The following is a 23939-nucleotide window of genomic DNA, read 5'->3' as shown; positions in this document are numbered from 1 at the left end:
GAAGAAACACGTGTTTACGTTACGATCACACAACACGTGTTCACTCGACGATATGAAGCAGTTGACTGGATGTTATTGGTTATGTTGTTATAAGAGTGTCGAACGATTGGTTAAAGCCATAAGTCAAAACGCGGCAATTTAAAATGAAAATATTGGTTAATACGATTTACATCAATACAATTTATTAGAAAAATGTTGCAAATGCATGTTTATCAATATTTGTTAAAAATTGTATGATAGTGATTTTATCAAGATAATTATTATTCATTCTAAATATTCAATAAATAATTTTATCAAAATCAATTTTTTCTAAACATTTTTTATTTCTTATTTTTGAATATTTGCGAAAACTGTAAAAATATTCCTCGAAATAAAATATTTGGTTGCCCTGAAAAGGGCAGATTATCCGTTGCTGCAAGGAGATTTCAAGAATTATATCCTTGAAGTTTTTTTTATAATAAACATTCTAAATAATTATCTTGATAAAGTCACTTACAATTTTTAACAAGTAATAATAAACATGCATTTGCCACATTTTTCTAATAAATTGTATCGATGTAAATCGTATTAATCAATATTTTCATTTTGAATTACCGCGTTTTGACTTACGGCTTTAACCAATCGTTCGACACTCTTATAACGACATAACCAATAACATTCAGTCGACTCATATCGTCGAGTGAATACGTGTTGTGTGATCGTAACGTAAATATGTGTTTCTTCGAGTAATTTTAACGCATCAAATGATTGTAGTGTTTACAGTAGTGATTAATAGTAATTAATAAAGTCGATCGATCGGTTCGTCGCGTAGTTCCGCGTTTATCAATCAAATGCAGAGTAAATAGTGTAAATGTGGTGAACTATGAAACAACTTCGAGGGATAGATCTGGATAAAGGACAAATTTAAATTGAACTGTCGCATCGTGGAAACAATAAGCTGATCGCCGTGTGCGTAAGTAAACGTGCTTAAACTTGTTCAAAGCCCCCCCCCTCTCTCTCTCGCTCTTCTTTCTATCCTTTTTTGTGCGTTTTAAAAGTGCTACTTTTAACTTGCAAGTGCACATTTAAGTAATCTAATTTGCATTAATTTTTATTATTCGCGGGCGTACATTTATTATAATAATGTAAACTTACTTGAAGATTTCACGGTTATCCCGATATTTGACGGCCGGATGACAGATCGAAATTTGACAAGTTAAATGTAGCATAATTAAAGTGACAGAGAGAGAGAGAGAGAGAAAGTTTAAATAGGAATGTGCTGTCCATGTACTTTTGTTAGTCATTTGAGCGCAGGAGATGCCCCACGGAAATACCCACGTGTAACAGTGAGTCGCGCCGCTCCTGTCTACCACTTGTATCTGACCCGTCATACGCTAACTAATTCTTATTGTAACTTGAAAACTAAGCTCCGGACAAATTTTTGCAAAAGGAAAAATCGTCTTAGAATTCGATTACGAATATGCCAGCTTCGGGACCAATAGGTTATTTTGAATCACCCTGTGTATATATATATATATATATATATATATATATATATATATGTATACACACGAGGTTTGTTAGAAAAGTATCCGACCTTACTTTTTTTTACGAAAACCTGATGGATTTGAATCAAGCGCGCTTGCACGAGTCGACCTTGAACCTTTGTGAACATGCGTGAATTTTTTCCCACCTGTCGATAGCGTCAGTCGCTGGCAAGCAGCGTTTGAGTGAGGTTATGTGTAGTGCTCTTGTTGCAGCGTCGTATGTGTGTATACACACACACACACCCACACACACACACACACACACACACACACACACACACACACACACACACACACACACACACACACACACATGTATATTTATTTATATGTATATATTAGAACTGTTAATGTAACCTATTCAGGACTCGAGAACTCTTCGAGAGCTATAGAATTCCATAGTTGAAATCAATTTTTTTGAAACTTGAGGTGTCATGCGAAGTTGGCACCTCATATTTTTAAATTATTATTTTTAATGTTATTTCGGCGGATCTATTGTTATAAACTATCAGGAACTTTAGAACTATTGAGGGTGAAAATAGAACTTGCATAAAAACTTGCGGTTCAGAAAAATGAGGTGCTAACTTTACAGAGACGATTGATTTATTGAAGAAATATTTAGATATAAAAATTTTACGTAAAAAACTAAATTAATGAAATTCTATGTTATTGTTTTAACTTCGTATAACTCGAAATATGTATAGCCGAATAAAAAGGTAAATAACAAAAAAAACACTCAAGTGTATGTACATTCGTGTGATAATACACTCAAGTTTAAGAATAATGAAGAAGTATGAGTAATTAAAGGTTAAAGGTGTACCTTGAAAAAGTTTAGAAGTGCTCAAAAGTAAAAATGCCTTATAACAATTTATTATGTATTACTATATTAGCATCACTAAAAAACGGCGGGCTATTAAATGAATAACTCCATAAGCCATTGTTAGAATACGTTATCTAATAACGGAAATAATAGGGGTAACCATATTGTCGACTGTAGTCATAATACCCTTTTCTCCTCTATTAATTTTTCTGAATCGCTACATAGTCAAAAAGTTAGAATTGTTTAATGTAAACTATTTTTTTATCGGTTTTGAATCTTTAGATGACTTTAGCGGCTATAATTGTTATGGGATCTTAATATGGTAAGCACAGCGCGATAGCAAAGTGCTTGGGCAATAAGTTATTAGATCGAAACTCGTACTTTTGTTGTTGCAACTATTTTTAATTGTTCTGTGAAGATAGAAGGAATTAGCATATGAGAATTACGACGAGCGCGCGCACACACAGGTGTCGTGACAAAGTTTATTTCCGAGATATTTAAATATTTTTGTAGGCTCCAATTTTTGAGTTATCAAAATTTAATTTTGATTAGATGATGGTATCGCGTGGCTGCTAAGAATATTTGGTCTAAGATTTGCTCTTTTGTTATTATTTCGGTTTATTTTAATTTTATTTGCAAAAGTTTATGATTTTTAATAGTTAGAGTTTTTGAGGTATCAAGTTACGGCAGGCATGATGTGATAGCAGTGTGTGTGTGAGCTACAATGTTTCCAGGTTCAAACTTATGATTTTATTGCTATCAGAAAATTATTTTTCGTTATTCTTGAAACATATTATAACACATCGTTCAATAAGTCCCGAGACTAACAACGAAAACAACATTTTTTTTCAAAAATCATTTTTATTCATCAATATAATCTCCTTTTAGAGTGATACAATCTTTCCAACGCCTCTCCAACTTTTCTATACCATGTTTATAGAAGGATTTATCCTTTGCTTCAAAATAGGCTTCAGTTTCGGCAATGACCTCCTCATTCGAGCCAAATTTTTTTCCCTGGAGCATTTTTTTGAGATCAGCAAAGAGCCAGTAGTCGCTGGGGGCTAAATCTGGCGAATACGGAGGGTGGGGAAGCAAATCAAAGCCCAACTCGTTGAATTTTACCATTGTTTTCATGGACTTGTGGCATGGTGCATTGTCTTGATGAAAAAGGATTTTTTTCTTCTTCATGTGCGGTCGTTTTGCTGCGATCTCCTCCTTCAAACGTACCAACAAGTCAATATAATAATCACTGTTGATCGATTTACCTTTTTCCAGGTAATCAATGAAAATCACACCATGTGTATCCCAAAAAACAGACGCCATGACTTTGCCAGCAGACTGCTGCGTTTTTGGACGCTTTGGGCGACTTTCGCCAGCCGCGCGCCACTCAGATGATTGCCGATGCGACTCCGGAGTGAAATGATGAATCCATGTTTCATCCATGGTTACGTATCGACGCAGGAAATCCTTTTTATTGCGAGTAAATAGCGATAAACAGCTCTCTGAATCGTCGATTCGTTGCTGTTTTTGTTCCATTGAAAGCAATCGCGGCACCCACTTGGAAAAAACCTTTTTCAGGCTCAATTTTTTATGAAGGATTGTAAATACGCTTCCAGATGATATCTGTGTCATTTCTGCAATGTCACGGACCTTCACTTTGCGATTGTTCATTACGATTTTTAACACTTCACTCACATTTTCCGGTACAACGGCTTCCAATGGCCTACCCGAACGTTCCGCATCGTTTGTGTCCGTACGACCACGTTTAAACTCAGCATACCAACGACAAATCGTTGATTTAGATGGAAAGGAGTCCGGATAACATTTCTCAAGCCATTGCTGGGCTTCTACGGTGTTTTTACCCATTAAAAAACAATGCTTTATCAACACGCGAAACTCACTTTTTTCCATTTTTCAAACAAATTACAAAGTGACTTTGCTCTAACCTCAATAACTCAGCTGTTTGTGGTCCGATCGACGTGAAATTTGTACACGTTTCATGTGAAGGTTCGCATTCTAGGGAAACGTGGCCAGCTTGGTACTACTAGCGTTATCTCTGGGTTAGTCTCGGGACTTATTGAACGATGTGTTATGGATTTGCGCGCGAGCGATTTGTGGCGCCAGCGGGGGCCACCTCTATGAAGCTAGCGAAACCAAATTGGCAGAATCAAATAAAACTTAGTGGAATATTTAGTACTTATTTTGTACTAATTTGTACCATAAAAACTAATTTTGTACTCCATGCCGTTTTGAAGAAACTCGTGGTTCTGTTAGCTTCATATGAACCTAGCAGGACTAACAAAAAAAAAAATTAAAAAATAAAAATGAAGTAGATGTAATTAGTACTGATTTTGTACTAATTTGTACCACTTCAGATAAATTAATAATATAAGTTTAATTAATATAATCAGCTTCAAAACAATTTACACTTTTATATTGTAGACCAGCTCCACGAATAAAGTACTTTTTTTTTTAGTAGAATCGAACCTCTATTTTTACTTGATGCGTAATAATTTGTACTACCAAAATGTGTAATTTAAGAATTTTTACCATTGCCATTTTTCTCAAAATCATCCTTAACACTTGATAACCTTTAGAGTAAAGTAGTCTTTTTCTCTTAGCAGAATTAAACGACACTATTTTTGCTCGATGTTTGATAATTTGTACTACTAAAATGTGCAAATCAAGGGTACAAATTCATAAATTGCACATTTTGGTAGTACAAATTATCAAGCATTGAGCAGAAATAGTGTTGTTTGATTCTGCTAAGAGAAAAGAGTATTTTATTCTAAAGATCATCAAGATTTAGGGGTGGTTTTGAGAAAAATAGCAAGGGTACAGATTCTTAAATTGCACATTTTGGTAGTACAAATTCTCAAGCATTTAGCAAAAATAGTGTCGTTTGATTTTGCTAAGGGAAAAGAATACTTTATTTTTAACCCTTAAACACACCGATTTTGTAAAATACGGAAACACATTTTTGGGTCTGGGAGACTTTTTCAACTTTGAAAAGCTATAACTTTGATTACAATCAATATTTTTCTACGATTTTTTTTTAACGAAAGTTTAAAATCTCAGGAGTGTGACTGCACAATCGGCATTGCCGAAAAATAATTTATTGTGAAGTTATAAAAAAAAACCATTAAGCAAAAATGAGAAATTGGTCCAAAATCTACTTTTCCTTAAAAAAATCATATCTTTGCAACAAAAATGTTTAAGGACTTTTAAATACGGCGTTTTAAAGCTAAAGAGTCACACTTTTAGAATAAAATTTGGTAAAGTCATTCCTTTTAAAAAGTATAATTATGTAACATGGAGAATATGAGGTATTTTTGAGCATCTAAAAATCCACTTAAAAAAAAACATCTTTGCAACAAAAAACTTTGAAGAACTTTATAATATGGCGTTTTAAAGCTAAAGATTCATACTTAAAAAAAAAAATTATATCATTGTCATTTCTATTAAAAAATATACTTATGTAACAAAGCGAATATGAGATATTTTTGATTAAATCGTGTCTAAAATTGAAGATTGATGTGTTTCATGATATATTTCGGAAAAACTCCCTTTTCTACAGCATTTTATAGTATTCCAATTTTAGACAGAGTATATGCGAGTAACATCCGCAAATCGACCTGTTCGAACGTATTTTGTCCAGCTTTTTTATGTAAAATACTCACAGAAAAAGTTTTACTTACACACGGGTATGGGTCGCATTGACCCTAACAAAACTTTGCTGTCGTGCCGTTCGAATTCTAGTTGATCAAAAAAAGTTGATCAACCATATCAATTGAAAGAGGAGATTTCAAACTTTTTTTACGTTTTGGTCCGAACCTCCTATCTCATTCCGTCTTCACATAGCAAATGTTTAAACTTCATATGGGGTCTCTCAGACCCACTTACGTGTTTAAGGGTTAAGATCATCAAGTGTTAAGAGTGATTTTGAGAAAAATGGCAAGGGTACAAATTCTTAAATTGCACATTTTGGTAGTACAAATTATTACGCGTTGAGTAAAAATAGTGTCGTTAGATTCTGCTGAGGGAAAAGAGTACTTTATTTTTGTAGTTGGTCTAGAACATAGAGGTGTAAATAGTTTTGAAGCTGATTATATTAATTAAACTTATATTATTAATTTATCTGCAGTGGTACAAATTAGTACAAAATCTTTACTAATTATATCTACTTTATTTTTATTTTTTTATTTTATTTTATTTTTTGGTCCTGCTGGCTTTGTATGAACCTAGCAGGACCACGAATTTCTTCGAAACGGCATGGGGTACAAAATTATTTTTTATGGTACAAATTAGTACTAAATATTTTACTAAGTTTTATTTAATTCTACCGATTTGGTTTTGCTAGTTTCATAGTGGTGCGGGGGCCACGAGGCGCGGGGAAAGCGCGTACGAGCAACGAGAGACGCATTCCTTAAATTCCGCATCTTATATTTGATTTAATACAATTTATATTTTATAGGTGATCTTAGATTGAAATCGCGCACGGCGCGATAGCGACCAGTACACCCAATTATCATATGATCTTAATTATTATTATTTTTATGTTTAATCATAATAGAAGTTACAGAAAATTATGAGCAATCTTTATGATTTCGAGTATTTTAATTTGGAAAATTTTGTTAAATTTGTTGTTAAATTTTAATTCTTAATTTTAATTGATCTTAATTTTATCTCCGAAATTAAAAATTTATTTTAACGGATGATGAGAAAAAAAAGAAATTTCGCGCACCAGACGTAATAGTATGAAATCTTTAAATTGTGCCAAGTATAAGGATAATATATTGTTTTTTTGAAATAATTGCTGTATTATTTTTATCAAATAAAATGGAAGTAATAGTATTTTTATTTTTTTTTAATAAAACCCAAGTAGTAGTATCTTTAATTTTTTTTTAAATAAAATTTAAATGATACTGTCTATATATTTCTAATGAAAAATCTGTTCTAACCTAAGTGCATGTATTTAATTGAAAAAAGGTTTAATGGAATATACATATAATATTTAATTTCAAAAAATTAAAGAGGGAACAGAAATATAAAATTTTATTGAAATAAAAAAATTTTTAAACTACAAAAACTTGGCGCTGCTAGATGAGCTTAAATATAACACAGGCCAACAAATTTAAACTTTTTTTGGTGCCGCTATTTTGAAGGTTAATTCTAAAGGATTTTGAGTTGCTGAAAACGAATCTGAAATCTATTTTTACCCATTAGCTCCTGTTTTTTAAATAACAAATAAATAATCTTTTCTAAAAATTTTTATACTTTGTAATTTTTTAGTAGAAAAAAAATTATATTGGAGTTTACAATATGGCATTTTTACTCAGGAAGTCCCCCGCAATACTAATATTATTTTTATGATACCAAAAAAAATATTAATATACAAGCCACAAAAAAAAACCTGAATAATATAGTGAAAAAAATGGCAAAAACAGCAAAATTTTGAATAAGAAAACTAATTTACTTGGCCAAAAAATGAATACGAATCTAAACAAATCCGATATCTTAAACTTTCTCGAATTATTTAATAATTGGAAATAATGAATCTAATATAACAAATCTAAAGTAAGAAAAATACATAGTTGACTTAGAGAAAGTTGATGGTATACTATAAAAATAGTTTATTTAAAAGAATGTTCAATTGTGTTGCTTGTAAATTCCGCTCTCTGCCGAACCCAGAGTCACGAAACGAGGACGTGGCAGTTGTTGACTCCGTATTTAAAAAAAATTTTTTAAAATATTTTTATTATTTTTTTCGTATATGATCAGTTATTGATTAACAGCTAAGAAGTTTCTTTTATAGTATTTTTTAGAGTGAGGTTTACGATATTCCCACTGAAGGTTCCAGCAGTAATCAGCCATCATGTAGGTATCCCACCTTCCCTGATATCTGTTGGTATCCTACCTTCCATTTTTATATCCTGATGGAATCTTTCTCCTTGTTTATCGCTAAAATCACCAAGGTTTTGTGGAAAGCGATCTAAGTGGCTGTGCAGGTAATGAATTTTAATGCTTATGTGACAGCCAAGTTTATTAAAATTGGTGAGCATATCATCTACCAATTCACCATAGTTATCTGCTTTATTATTGCCAAGAAAGTGTTTGACAACTGAAACAAATGAAGACCAGGCACGAGATTCAATTTTGTTCATTGAATTTGTAAAATGTGGATCTTTTATAAGTTGTCTTATTTGGGGACCATGAAAAATACTTGCTTTTAATTTTTCTAAGCTCAGTCCAAGGAATTTGCTTATTAAGTAGTTAAAGCATAAACTGTCTTTGTTCAAAGCCTTTACAAATTATTTCATCAAGCCTAGCCTTATATGTAATGGTGGCACGATGATTTTTTTTTTTTTGTTAACCAACGATTCTTTAATAACATTGTGTTCTCCTTCTGCCATATTCTTTCTTAAAGGCTATTCTTTTCTGATCCAGTGATCATGTTTGGCTCTGCTATCCCAAAGACATAAAAAGCACAGACATTTTGTATAGCCACTTTACTGACCAAGGAGAAAGTTCACCATTTTTAGGTCTACACAAACAACCCACTGATCTGAGTATTTTATCTTTTCTAATACTAGAGAAATTGATTCATACTCTTCTTTTGTTTTTGTAGAGTGACCAATTGGAATGGAAGCATATCTGTTGCCGTTATGTAATACATTTTAGACTTTGCTTGGAGCTATCAATAAAAAGACGCCAATCGTTTGGATTGTACTCTATTACCCCTAATTTGTTTAAAACGCCTTTTATATTATTGCAAAATACTAGGTTCTGTTCATAAGAGAAGAATGGCAAAAAATTCTTTTCTCTGGTACGATAAAATGTAATTTTAGTGCCAGAATGGAGTAAATTTTTTTTGCTCAGCCTAGAAGCCAGTAATTTGGAAGACTTTTGAAAGGTTTAAATCCCTGATGAGATCACTGAGCTCTTGTTGTGTAAAGCGTTGGGTACTTTCTGAAGATGCTACAAAATCTTCGTCTCTTCATTTTTTTTTATTCTGTATATCATAGCTCATGCTCGATTCGCCAATATCCTCGTAGAGCTGTGATAGGTGGTCTAAAGAAGGAACGGGTTCCACTTGATTCTACATTCTTTTGACTCTACAATAGGTTGTTTTGCTGAATCAACATCAGGATATGGCCACTTGCTTTGATTATTGCGATTAATACCGTTAATGTTTACAAGACAAAAATAACAATCATCTACATGATTTTTTGGTTCTCTCCAAATCATTGGTATTGTAAATTTCAGGCAACTTCTTTTTCCATTTGTCCATTGCGCAAATGCTCCTTGCAAGTTTTGCATACAATATGAGGAGCCCACTATTTATCTTAGTGTCTAAGCTGGACATGAAAATAATCAAGATATTTCTTGAGTCTCTATAGTCTTCTTTACAAACTCACAAATAGGTTTCCTATATTCTTTCAGAATGTATTCACAAATGTAGCAAAAGACATTTTGATTATTCAAGCAGCTTTTTCGTGAACAAGCCATGACTTTACTCAATATACCAAAATTGAGTACTTTTTAAATTTTATAGAATAAAATGTCAAAATTTTTAAAATAAAATTGAGCCTGTGATTTATCTCTTTTACTCTTATTAGAATAATAAATCACTCGAAAATTGCACAGACTCAATTTTTACTATTTTAGAGTAACATTTTACTGCAAGAAATTTAGAAAGTATACCATATAATTTATGTATATAACCAATAGCATTTAGAAAATCGCGGCAGAATATGTACCAAAAAGTGATATACCTTTCTCAACTAACATATTATCTTGCGCTCTTTATATTTAGTAGTTGCGACATTTGACTTACGAGAACGCCGTCGCCTAGTGGCGTGCAGCCGCAATTACTTTTAATTCCGCGTGATGGATTAAAATAAAATTTAAAAAATTTCTGATACTTTAATTGGATAGAAATTGATTTAAAAAATCAGAATCTTTATTTGGCATAGACCAAACAAATCCATTTCTAATTCATTTCAATCCATTTTTGAATGCTGAGAACCAGATCTAAAATATATTTACAAAATAAAATTTATATATGACAAAATCAAATCTACATTGTATAAGCTGATTGTAGATTGTACTTAAAACAATATACAATATTTATAGAACCTGTTGCAATAATATACAAAATTAAAAATGTAAGAAAAATTTAATATATAAAATAATATTAAAAAAGTGAAAGAAATTAAATACGAAATAAATAATCGCCACGTTTTTGTTTCATGACTCCGAGTTCGATAAAGAGCCGGATTTATGAAAAATATAATTGAGAAAACTTTTTAATAAATTGTTTTTACATTAACCCGTCAATTTTCTGTAAGTCAACTATGTATTTTTCAAGATTTAGATTTGCTATATTAGATTTTTTATTTCTAATTTTAATTTAAACAATTAGGAGAAATTTTAAGATATTGGATTTGTTTGGATTTGTATCCATGCTTTCAAAGTCGCTAACTTGAAAATATTATAAAAGTATAAAGTTAGAGCATTTTTTGTAACATTTTTGCAATATTCTTTATATTTTTTTATAAACTGATATTATATTCAGATTCAGTGATCTCAAAAACCTTATATTACAACTTTACGGAAATTTAATTACATTTTATTAGCTTTCTTATCCGCCATATTGGATTCGCCATTTTAAATTTTTAAATGGGATACAGAACCTTCAAAAATACATATTTTTATTTTTATTTAATGAGCTAATCCATTTATTTTACTCTTAACCACCTTCGGCGGCAGAGCGACTCGTTTTACATGGAAAGACGCGCGCAGTGGTATGCGGAATGTCGCTTTAAATTTAATAACTTTTTAAGAAATGGTCGGAAATTAATTTTTTATAAAACGATAGAAGAAAACTAGAAACATACAGCTGTAACCCTAAATGGTCAAATATTTTTTAAGATTTTTTTTGGCCGAGTAAATTGGTTGTTTTATTCGAAATTTTGCTGTTTTTGCCATTTTTTTCACGATATTATTCAAGTTTTTACTTTGTGGCTTGTATATTAATATTTTTTTGGTATCATAAAAATAATATTAGTATTGTGGGGGACTTCCTAAATAAAAATGCCATATTGTAAACCCCAATATAATTTTTTTTCTACTACTAAAAGATTACAAGGTATAAAAATTTTTAAAAAGATTATTTAATGGTTATTTGAAAAACAAGAGCTGATGGGTAAAAACGGATTTCTGATTTCTCATTTTCAGCGACCCAAAATCCTTTAGGATTAACTTTTAAAATGACGGCACCAAAATGTGTGGTCAGTGTAATCTAAATATAATGATGTTAGAATAAATTCAGTACAAAATTACCTTTTCAAAAAAGGCGCCAAGTGAGTGCGTGTGCATGCGTGCGTGTGAAACTTAAAATGTTTCTTAAGAGAATATTGGTTGATTTCTGTTCTCTTTTTCCGTTACAATTGCCAGGACAATTAGAAAGTAAACAAAAAGTATTTACATATATCATTAATGTTTGAACGGTGACAAAAATAGCTAACGGATTTATGAATGAGATGAGGTTTGTTATATGCTGATTCGATAGAAAAGAAACAATGGGAATTTGTTGAATATAACTTGAACAGCACCAATTGTTGCGGAAAGTTTTTAGAAAGGTTTTAACCTTTTATATACAATAATTTTGAAATTATTCTGCAAAATTTTATATGAATTGTAACAGAAATGTTTCTAAAATTTATCATATACTGTAAATTTGAAAATATTATTAAGCAGAACGAAAAATTAAAATGGTTCCAAAATAATGATTAAAAGTAACTTTTTGATTAATTACGATTTATTTTAAAGTTATGACTTACTGTTCTATTTGGATATGGCTTGTACAATAACACCAGAACGAAAGATTGATATAATTACGTTTGTTTTGTATAATTGGAATATGGGACAGTAATAGCTATATTAATTATGAATAAGATAGTATAAAAGTAATACTTATGTTAAATAACAAATAGCATTTGCCATAATTCTTTAACTTTAATTAATGATATGTAACTCAAGACTCTCGAAAATCAAAACAATAAACAATTGATAATAAGGTTATTGAGTCAGCGCGGGTATAGGTGCGCAATCAAAATTATTAATGGTCCCAGGTTTGAACCATGGCTGAGGTGATATTTTTTGCAATAAGTTCTTTACAGTTTTTTCAAGGGGGGGGGGAGTGTTAATATAGATGCTAGTGAGCATCAGTATTATTAAATTAATTTTAATTTAATAAAAATGATATTACTAACTCTTATTTGATTATAATTGTGTTATATGACCGAAAGTAACGGCGCGCAGTTTGCTTGAGTCTGAGAAAGTATATAAAATCACACGAATACATAAAAGCACTAAGATCCAGCTACGATCTTCTTGTTTAAAATTATTAATGTTCTTATAATTATTTATTCATCTTAAGTGAAATAACAAAATAATTATAAGAACATTAATAATTTTGATTGCTAATTTATACCCGCGCTGACTTTCAGTAGCCTTATTATCAATTGTTTGTTGCTTTAAATTACATTTGTTTTAATTAATTATTTTGACTTTTAAAAGAAAGTTAATGAATATTATCCACATATGGACTTCAAATTTTTATTTTATGAAACAAAATATAAGTTTGTATAAGAATATTACGCAAATATTGTCTTACATATATTATACATTCTTTGTACTATACATATAAGATTTGAAGTGCAAGATTTGCGAACATTTTGTTATTCCAGAATTGTTGTAGAAATTTTGCAGACATATTTTGCAACTTAAGTGAAATGTTTGACCTTTTAATTTAAATATTTCTAAAATATTTCTGAAAAATTTTGATGTTGTAATAAATAAAATAATACGCGAATAAAAGAACGCGTTTTTTAATTGCTTTCTATTTGTCAAAAATGAACAATCATTCTATGATCGTTAATACTGAATTTGATTTCATTGATCGCATAAGAATAGAATATTGGAGTTAAAGTTCTGCGTAATCTTAAATTCGATAGCATTACTTAAGTTCTCGCGAAATTATGCTGAAGATATGAACTTTATAATTTCACCCAAAGTTAAAATCCTGAATTTTATTTCAACCTCATTTTCAGTACTCCATACAGTAGCTATTGTTGCAGAGAGTTTTTAGAAAAGTTTTGATTTTTCATATTTTATGTGCAATACTTCTGAAAGAATTCTACAAAATATTTTTCTAAAATTTTGTGATATGAAATGTTGCAATAGAATGTTTCTGAAATCTATCACAGTAAATTTTCAAATTGGGCTTTTTAAAATTTTCAAATTGAGCTAATTTTCTGTTTTATTATGTTGATATATTTAAACAGAAAATATGCTTTGTTACTTTTGCTGACTGGCCAAGAGAAGATTTTCTAAGTCCGATCGCGGCATGTAACAGAGGGAGTACCAGTTCAAGGGGCTCTCTCTGATTTGGCTGAATTTGTATATACAATATGATAGTTTATAACCCTCTCCTCCCCTCCTCTTTCCATTAATTTGTGTTAAAGTAATACGATTTATCTCTTAAACATTTGTGAGAAAAATACGTTTGTATATTTAGAGAAGAGGATAATATGATACTAATTTTTATTTTATTGAATAACATTTTTAATATTTTATATTGAAACTCGAACGATAGTCGTCAAAGCATTAACAGATTTTAGATTTAAAGTAATATTTATTACTTAAGACGTGATTTATAAAAATATGACGCATTGCATAATCGGTAAAAAAAGAAGTGGTAATATGGCAGCCCAAAAATAAACTTTAAAAATTGGTTGGGTTAAAAAAAATTAAATCATATTTTGTTACAAAATAATATATTTTTACAATGATAATAAAGAAGCCTTCTTTGGTCGCAGCTAGATCTTAGTGCCTATATTTATTCGTGTGATTTTATATACTTCTTTGAATTCAACCAAAATGTGTGCCGAATTTTTTCCGGTCGTAACATAGCATGTCGAATAAGAATTAGTAATATCACGATTTTTATTAAATTAATTTAATATAATAATTGATGCTGATTTGCATCTATATAACCATTCTTCCTTTAAAAAACTCATTGCGAAAAATAACACCCCAAGGGGGAATGGGTATATAGATGCAAATCAGCATCAATTATTATATTAAATTAATTAATTTAATAAAAATTGTGATATTATTAATTCTTATTCAACATGCTGTGTTACGACCAGAAAAAATTCGGCGCACATTCTGGTTGAATTTGAAGAAGTATATAAAATTACACGAAAAAATATAGGCACTAAGATCTAGCTGTGACCGAAGAAGGCTTCCTTATTATCATTATGTTGTTACATTATTGGTCCAAAAAACATATCTGTAATATATTTTTAATTTTTTATTATTTAGAATTTTTATGTGTTCACAAACATTAGAGATAGTACTAAATATATTATTTTATCTTTGTTTAACATTAATCAATAAGGATAAAATCATATCTTTGATGTTTCTGAACGCAGCTCTCTAGAGTGACAATCGATTTATCGAAGAAATATTTTGATATGAAAATTTTGCTTAATTTTGCTTAAAAAGCGATATTAATAAACAATCCATGTTATTATTGTTTAATTTTGCGTAACTCGAAATGTACAGCCGAATAAAAAATTAAATAACAAAAAACCACTCGAGTGTACATACATTCGTGATAATATGCTCAAGTTCAAAAACAATGAAGAAGTATGCGTAATTAAATGCTAAAATGTAGAGGACAAAAGGATAATACGACACCCATTTTTTATTTTATTGAATAACATTGTTTATAATTAATATTTTCTATTGAAACTTGAACAATTACATTCGTCAGAATGTTGTTTAACAGATTCTAGACTCAAAGTAATGAAATATTTATTATTTAGGACGTAATTTATAAAAATCGAATGCATTGCATAATCGGTGGAAGAAAAAAATTGGTTGCAACTTGGCTATCCATAAAAATAATTTTAAAAATTTAGTTTAGTTTAAAAGAAACACAGTACCTTGTAAAATTATATATTTTTAATTTTCCATTGTTTAGAATTTTCCTGATTTAGAATTTTTTTGTGTTCAGAAGCTTTAGAAATACCATTAGAAATTTCATTAAAAATATCATTTTATTTCTGTTTAACATTAAACAAGCATAAAATGATGTCTCTAATGTTTCTAAACACCGCTTTTTAGAATGACAATCGATTTATTGAAAAAATATTTTGACATAAAAATTTCGCTTAAAAAACCATATTAATTCCATGTTATTGTTTTAACTTTGTATAACTTGAAATGTATACGGCCGAATAAAAAGTTAAATAACAAAAAAACACTCGAGTGTATGTATGTACCTTTGTGTGATAATACACTTAAGTTTAAGTACAGGGTCCATTATAAAAGTAATGCACATTTTCTGGGAAAAATAGATTTATTGATCGTACTGGTACAAATGCTTAAAATTCTTCAAAATACTCTCCCCCAGCATCAATACACTTGCGGAGACGTGTCTGCCAGGCCTGGAAGGCACCCTGAAACTCCTCGACAGGAATGTTTCTTAGGAACGTTACAACATGCTTTTGGATGTTTTCCACGGACTCCCAATGCTTTTCTTTCAGCTCTCTCTTCAGTCGGGGAAACAAAAAAAGTCGCATGGAGTCAAGTCGGGACTGTAAGGGGGCTGGGGGATCACCGGGATGTTGCTCCGGGCCAGGAAATTGGTAACGATGAAGACCATATGTGGCTGGGGGCATTGTCATGGTGGAGTTTGTCCCAGTAAAAGGCTGAGTTGACAGTTTCTCCCTACAAACTCAAAATGAATGCTTCCTTGGACGTCAAAAAAGACAATGAGCATCGTTTTGATGCGAGACTTGCTCATTCACGCTTTTTTGGGGCGGGGAAATGATTTTGTGTGCCATTCGCTGCTCTGCTTTTTCGATTCTGGGCCGTACTCGAGCATCCAGGATTCGTCTCCGGTTATAACAGAGTTAAGAAAGTCTGGCTCATTTTGAATCAAATTATGAAAGGAAAGCATTGGGAGTCCGTGGAAAACATCCAAAAGCATGTTACAACGTTCTTAAGAAACATTTCCGTCGAGAAGTTTCAAGTTGCCTTTCAGGCCTGGCCGACACATCTCTGTAAGTGTATTGATGCTGGGGGAGAGTATTTTGAACAATTTTAAGCATTTGTACCGGTACGATCAATAAATTTATTTTTCCCAGAAAATGTGCATTACTTTTATAATGGACCATGTATTATTATATGCGAATATTCTGCTTTGGCTCTTTATTGCCATTACTTTATTAAAAAATTATAATATTGCAATGTTTTTGGAATATCACTGGCATATATCATGAGATGTTGCAGGCATATTGTTAATTTCTGTTTCTGCAATGTCTCCGTAATATTGCATTGCAATCTGCAACATTGCTACATTGCTGCAATGTTTCTGCAATTTTTTGTGCTATATGGATTACAACATTTAAAAGCGTGAATCTTTACTTTTAATTTGCGTTTTTGTTGAGTGTTAGACGATTTTTATTCACTGAATTATTCAACATTGAAGCGAAAGAGCCATTTTTGCTTCAGTGTTGCCTAACTCAGTGAAAAAAATTGTACAACGCTCAACAAAAACGCAAATTAGAGGTAAAGATCCACGTTTTCGAATGCTATAAACCACATTTGCATACAAGTTTTATTTTGCATTGTGAAGCTTTGCAAAGTTTGTAAAAAATTTTGAGACTTGGCGCATTCCCATTTAAATCCGCGTAACTTTGTAAACAATCTGTAAATTGTTTAATGACTTATCAATCTCAAAACTAGAGATTTCAAGCTTTAACCCTTAAACACGTAAGTGTCTGAGAGACCCCATATGAAGTTTTGAATGCTTGCTATGTGAAGACGGAATGAGATTGGAGGTTCAGACCAAGACGTAAAAAAAGTTTGAAATCTCCTTTTTTGATTGATATGGTTGATCAACTTTTTTGAGCTAGAATTCGAACGGCACGGCAGCAAAGTTTTGTTAGGGTCAATGCGACCCATATAGTGTGTAAGTGAAACTTTTTTTGTGAGTATTTTACATAAAAAAGCTGGACAAAATACGTTTAAACAAGTCGGTTTGCGGATGTTACTCGCATATATTCTGTTTAAAGTTGGAATACTATAAAATGCTGTAGAAAAGGGAGTTTTTCCGAAATATATCATGAAACACATCATTTTTCAATTTTAGAAATGATTTAATCAAAAATACCTCATATTTGTCTTGTTACATAAGTACATTTTTTAATAGAAATGACAATGATATATTTTTTTTTGAAAGTATGAATCTTTAGCTTTAAAACGCCATATTGTAAAGTTTTTCAAAGTTTTTTGTTGCAAAGGTATGATTTTTTTTAAAAAAGTGGATTTTTAGATGCCCAAAAATACCTCATATTCTCCATGTTACATAATTATACTTTTTAAAAGGAATGACTTTATCAAATTTTATTTTGAAAGTGTGATTTTTTAGCTTTAAAACGCCGTATTTGAAAGTCCTTAAACGTTTTTTGTTGCGAAAATATGATTTTTTGAAGGAAAAGTGGATTTTTGACCAATTTCTCATTTTTGCTTTGGTTTTCCTTTTATAACTTAACAATAAATTGTTTTTCGGCAATGCCAATTGTGCAGTCACACTCCTGAGATTTTGAACTTCTGTAAAAAAAAATTGTAAAAAAATATTGATTGCAATCAAAGTTATTGCTTCTCAAAGTTGGAAAAGTCTCCCAGACCCAAAAATGTGTTTCCGTATTTTACAGGATCGATGTGTTTAAGGGTTAAAATACTTTTTTTAAAATTTTTTTACGATCATTTTTGACAAAATTATGTATATATATACATTTATATACATAAAATTCAACCAAATTGCAGAGGACCAAGTAATATTCCAAATCTGTACACCGCAATACCTTCAGCGGGGTTTATCTTTTAATTTCGAAACATTTCTGAAATATTTTATTTTTTTAGTTGAAATATTTTTAAGACATCTCTAAAAATTTTTGGTGCTCTATGAACAAATAATGATAACATAATTTTATATTAATATTATTCGGCCCACGGCCCAATATCACATTTAGTAATGTAACTGTCATGTATAATATGTGTTATATTGAATATTGAGAATAAGTTAACATTTTTTAAATTAAATTATAAGTTAAAGTTAATAAATCTCTTTTTAACTCAGTAGAAAAGTTAATAAATTAAAGTTTGTGTTTTAAAAATAACTGATTAAAATTAAAAGTTTAATACGTTAATTTAAAAAATATCAATTTTTTAACTTTCAACTTTTAATTAGTTACTCAATTTTGGTTATATTACATTTATATTATTGAGTATTAAATTACAATATTGATGTTACTATTGGCATATACTAGGAATTGTTTGCATCCACATGGAGAAATCACATGGAGAGATTTGTTCTTTAGAAATGACCCTCAATGTCAATAGTAACTGCGAGGCAACATAGATTTGGAAGAATTTTATTATAATTTTAATAAAATTTACAATATTTTAGTAAAATTTAAACGGACTTATATATTGGTTGTATTAAATAATATAAAATATTTTGCTTAAATTTTTTATTAAAGTTAGAATAAAATTCTTTGAAGTTTATGTCGTTCCATGATTTTGAAGATAAATTTTAAAAGAAAATTCCCTTCAAATATGTGATTTGGTTTACAAAAACAATGTGTTTCCTTGCGGTAGGTATAGATAAACTGGATGCAGCAACAGAACCGAAGTCCGAGCGGATCGTGTCGTTGGAAATTCGATCGTCACAGGATATCGAAGGTATAGAGGCGGGTAGCACGCCGTCGTTATTATGCAAGCTCAACGTGCCGGGTCAAGTCTGGTGGAGCACTGACGGTAGGAATCTTACTACCATCAAGGATTTTGAGTATGGTGGACGACTCGACATAAAGAAGGCTAGCAGAAACGACACAGGCGACTACAAATGCTCTGCGCTGACTGCTGACAATAAATTCCTTGAGAAAAATATTCATATCAGAGTGATAGGTTTGTAACAAGTTAATTTAAAGGTTTTATTACCCTTAAACGTGCGCGTTTGCACATTTATGATGTTTTGAAATTGCATGGATAATTCTCTTTTTCTTTTTAAAAATTTGTTTTTAGCAGATTTTATATAGAAAGAAGCCGTGAATATATGAACTACAGGCCTTTTTCTTTAATTGTCTAGTAGATTAATATTTTTATTATTATTAAGTGCAATATTTAGTTTAAAGAAATAAGAATTAGAATAAATAGAATTTTTTAATAGAACTTTCATTGCGTATTTTTATAATAATTTTATTATTATTAGAAGTATTCGGTCCAGGGGAGCACATTGCCATTTTTGAGCGCGCAAAATTTTAGTTTTCGTAATCTTTAAACTTATCTCATTTAAAAATTATTATAGTCTCGACATTTTGGTATTAAAATTTCGTCTTAAAATCTTTCAAAGAATCTGTCATTAAAATATTTATTGTTAGTTTTGTTACACCCTGTATATTTTTTTTCATTGTTAGTGTTGTGATAGTTAGATGTGTTTTTAATTTGAATGAAAAATCTATGCAACATGCCACAAATGAAGAAAATTATATAAATAAATATAAAATGTGTTATTAACATATTATTATAATATGTCTTATGTATAATATATAATATTATATAATTATGTGTTATTAATGGCACAGTTACACATTTATTTATTTTTCTTAATTTTTGGCACTTGTATATATGTTCTATAGATTTTGTGTAATTTAAACATTGTCATTTTTAGAGATACTTAAAATTAAAATTTAATATTAATACTTTACTACGCGAATACAAAATTATGAAATTAAATTGTAATTTGGTTTGAAAAATTTTTCTAATTGCGGAAATTGTTACTGTCATTTCTAAAATTATGACCACGTGACTAATCACGCTTGATAATTCATGCTTAAATGTAATACAAAACTTTTGTATAAAATTGATTTTTAAGCTTGATTAAAAAAATATGCGTGTATATACAAATTTTTATACGTAAAATGTTAGCAGTTTAGTTTTACAATTTTAAAATATTGTTGCAGCATTATTAACATTATTCTAACAAATGCAGATATAACTACTATAAGTAGCATACATACGTAAATTTCACATTTATATTATAACAGTTGTATTCGTGGTTTTGCTAAGGTAATGTATATCTATATTTTATAAATGTTTTTAAAAGATTTGTAATGCAAGATTGCAATATAGCAGCAAGATCCTGTGCCATATGGATGAAAGTTGGATGGTTTTTCTGTTGTTTTCTAGAACCTGGCAAGATAACATCCAGTGGGGACGTAAAGACGAGAGTGTCGGAAGCGGCCAACTTGACGTGTCACGTACATGGTTATCCATTATCTCAATTTACCTGGTTAAAGGGGAATGATTCGAATAGCAGCGAACACTTGAAGGATCTCACCATCGTCTCGCAAATAAATGAGACCTTCGCCGTTTTGATCCTAGAATTCAAGAGTTTGACGCGCAAGGACAACGGTACGTACACGTGCCAGGTGAACGACTACAACGGAATAGTGAGCACTCTGACGCATCTATTCGTCACTGACGTGCCGAAAGTCAGCATAGATTTTATGAAAGCGGTTGGAGCTGGCAGTATATTTCTAAATTGGACTGTCAACGATGGTAATGAACCGATCAAGAAGTATTTTATTCAGCATATGAAGAAGGGCACAGATCAACGTCAGTACTATGCTGAGCAGATTGGCGGTGGTAACTCAAGCTACGTTCTTAAAGGATTTGAAAGCGGTACCGCGTATCAAATTGGCATTAGCGCTATCAACGCGGTGGGCACGTCACATATGCAATTAGATCCACGTTGGATTACTACATTAGAGAAAGGTAATTTTTAAAAAGACTTGCAAATTTCTCTTACACAGGCAAAATTTTCTTTCTTTTAGAATTTACTTTCAAAATCGTACTAATTGTGAAACAACGTGAAAATTTTTTTATAAATTTTATTAAAATTACAGTAAATTTTATTAAAAATTATATTAATTTTACTATAATTTACTATATATTTATAAAATTTTATCATAATTTTGTAAAATTTTTCTTGATACCCATGTAGCACCAATTGATTCGTTTTAAAAGTTTACTTTTTACATTCTATATACAATTCTGTAGGATTTTTTGTTTGCAAAATGTCATAAAATGTTACAACAGAAAAAAATGATTCTAAAATCTTGTAATATGAAATGTTGAAACAAAAAGATTTTTAAAATTTACTACATTCAGTGAATTTGAAAACATACCCACACAAGCAGAACAGAAAATTATTATGACATTAAAATGATGACAAAATGATTTCAGAATGATTACACAGGCACACAAAATAAAAAAAGTGTCATGTCCGAAGGACTACACCTATGTATTCCTATGTATTTTGACGCCCTGAAACCGAATATGACTTGAGAATTGTTCCATCAGATCAAGATTTTTTTTACACTCAAAAAATTGTTAAACGTTTCTTAAAATTACACACTATTCAACCCGCTAAAAAAAATCCTGACTTGATGAAGCAATTCTGAAGTCATATTCGGTTTCAGGGCGTCAAAATACATAGGGATACATAGTCTCTCGGATATGACACTTTTTTTTATTTTATGTGCTTGTGTTATTAACCCTATATAAGCCATGTATCTTTTTTTTGCTTTCTAAGCCCAGAATGAGATATCAAGATACCCTATTCTTTATTACAGCGTAAAATATTTTATATAAAATTCAATAATAGATCAATCTTTTCGTTTTTAATAAGGAAGAAAATGGTAAACGGAATTCAATTAGCATAATTGAAAATTGATAAAAAACAGTTTAAAAAAAAATTTTTGAAAAAATGCGCAAAGGTTTTTTTCATACAAAAATAGCTAACTTTTTTTCTAATTAACCGATTAAAAAATTTTAAACGCGATTTTAACGGTACTTTGGGCTATAAAAAACAAGAGTTATTATTGCAATCTCTTAAAAAGTATAATTATCTTGCCACATGAATGTTGACAAATAACAAAAATTGACAAATGAAAGAAACAATGAAAAATATTCAAGTATGTTCTGGCTATACAATCTTAGACAAAAGTTACTTAAATTTGAAATTGATGAAATTCTACATTTTTATAACTTACAAGGGGAGGATCAGGTGACTCACTTTGGGATGTTGACTCCAATTTTTTTATTCTGGGGACGAAAAAAAGTTTACGTCTTCCGGCGTTTGATCGAATAGGCCTTAGTTTCGGAGTAATAAATTTGTGAAAAGTGGCTATATTCGAAGCGCACCATATAAGTCGGTAACCGTCCTTCCAACCAGTGCAATTGGCTCCGTGAGTTAGGTGCTTATTTCATAATTATAAGATCCGAGTTTGCTCCTGGAGGTAAACAATAATTTTTTTTAACGAGTGTTTATTTATTTTTATTTATTTTGATGATATTGATAAACATTAATATAAATTTAATTTTAAGAGAATTTTAATTCAAGTAATAATATATTAAATAATAAATAAGTAATAATAATAGTAATATATAAGTTATTTGTAATAGACAACATATAAATTAAACGTATCTAAATTTTCAAATTGTTTAAATTTAAGATTTAATTGGAAATAATATTAACAGTGTTTTAAATTTCTAGTTTTTAAAATAATTAATTGTAGAAGAAGAATAAACAAACATCTGAATGTGAAGGTGAATATTTTTATTACAAAATTCAATTATTTATGTATTTCGAATTTATTACAAAATAAAAAACTTCTCGTCTATTTAATACAATTTTGTATCCGCTTTTTTTATTGGTTTTAAATTTAAACAATTTGAAAATTTAGATACATTACCTTTATATGTTATCTATTACAAATAACTTATATATTATTATTATTATTATTATTATTATTATTATTATTACTTATTTATTATTTTAAATATTATTACTTGAATTAAAAGTCCCCTCAAATAAAATTTAAATTAATGTTTAGAATGTGATATTAAATTAAATCTTTTATTTTAAACATTTGTATACTATATCAATATTATTAAAATAAACATAAATAAAAACACTTATTAAAAGAAAAAAAAATTATTGCTCACCTCCAGGAGCAAACTTGGATCTCACGATTATGAGGCAAGCATCTAACTCACGAAACCAACTGCGCTGATTGGAAGAACAGTTACCGGGAAGACTCATATGGCGCGCTGCGGTGCGTTTCGAATATTGCTAATTTTCACAAATTGATTACTAAAACTTATTTGATCAAACGCCAGGAGACGTAACCTTTCTTTCGTCTCCAGAATAATTAAAAACATTTGAGTCGAAATCCCAACGTGAATCATCTGATCCTCCCTTGTTAAAACGTGCACCATATCATGCTCGTATCATGTATAGGACATAAATAATGTCAGTTAACATGATATTTGGCACTACAAATGAATATATTTGTATATTTTGCAATTTTTGCGATTGTCGGCAAAAAATTTTTGTACAGAAATCTTATTTGAAATCAATTGTAAGAAATGAAAGAACTAGA

The 23939-nt window shown here is 30.1% G+C and overlaps 1 protein-coding gene across 5 annotated transcripts in view; it reads left to right on the top strand.

The window, feature by feature from the left end:
* Positions 1-23939, top strand: part of LOC105204319 (tyrosine-protein phosphatase 69D) — a 309057-nt gene that overhangs the window by 37217 nt on the left and 247901 nt on the right. For 4 of the 5 annotated variants that reach the window (XM_039453414.1, XM_039453411.1, XM_039453415.1 and 1 more), the window contains exons 2-3: positions 19090-19398; positions 20680-21267. In XM_039453414.1, the coding sequence (XP_039309348.1) occupies positions 19090-19398; positions 20680-21267 (897 nt within the window). The remainder of the gene's footprint in view (positions 1-19089; positions 19399-20679; positions 21268-23939) is intronic. The other variant, XM_039453412.1, reaches the window with a different exon arrangement.

This window comes from Solenopsis invicta, chromosome 9 (genome assembly GCF_016802725.1).
Source record: "Solenopsis invicta isolate M01_SB chromosome 9, UNIL_Sinv_3.0, whole genome shotgun sequence".
Classification (NCBI taxonomy): domain Eukaryota; kingdom Metazoa; phylum Arthropoda; class Insecta; order Hymenoptera; family Formicidae; genus Solenopsis; species Solenopsis invicta.
The sequence above is the reverse complement of the archived record's forward strand: the minus strand, read 5'-3'. Positions and strand labels throughout refer to the sequence as shown.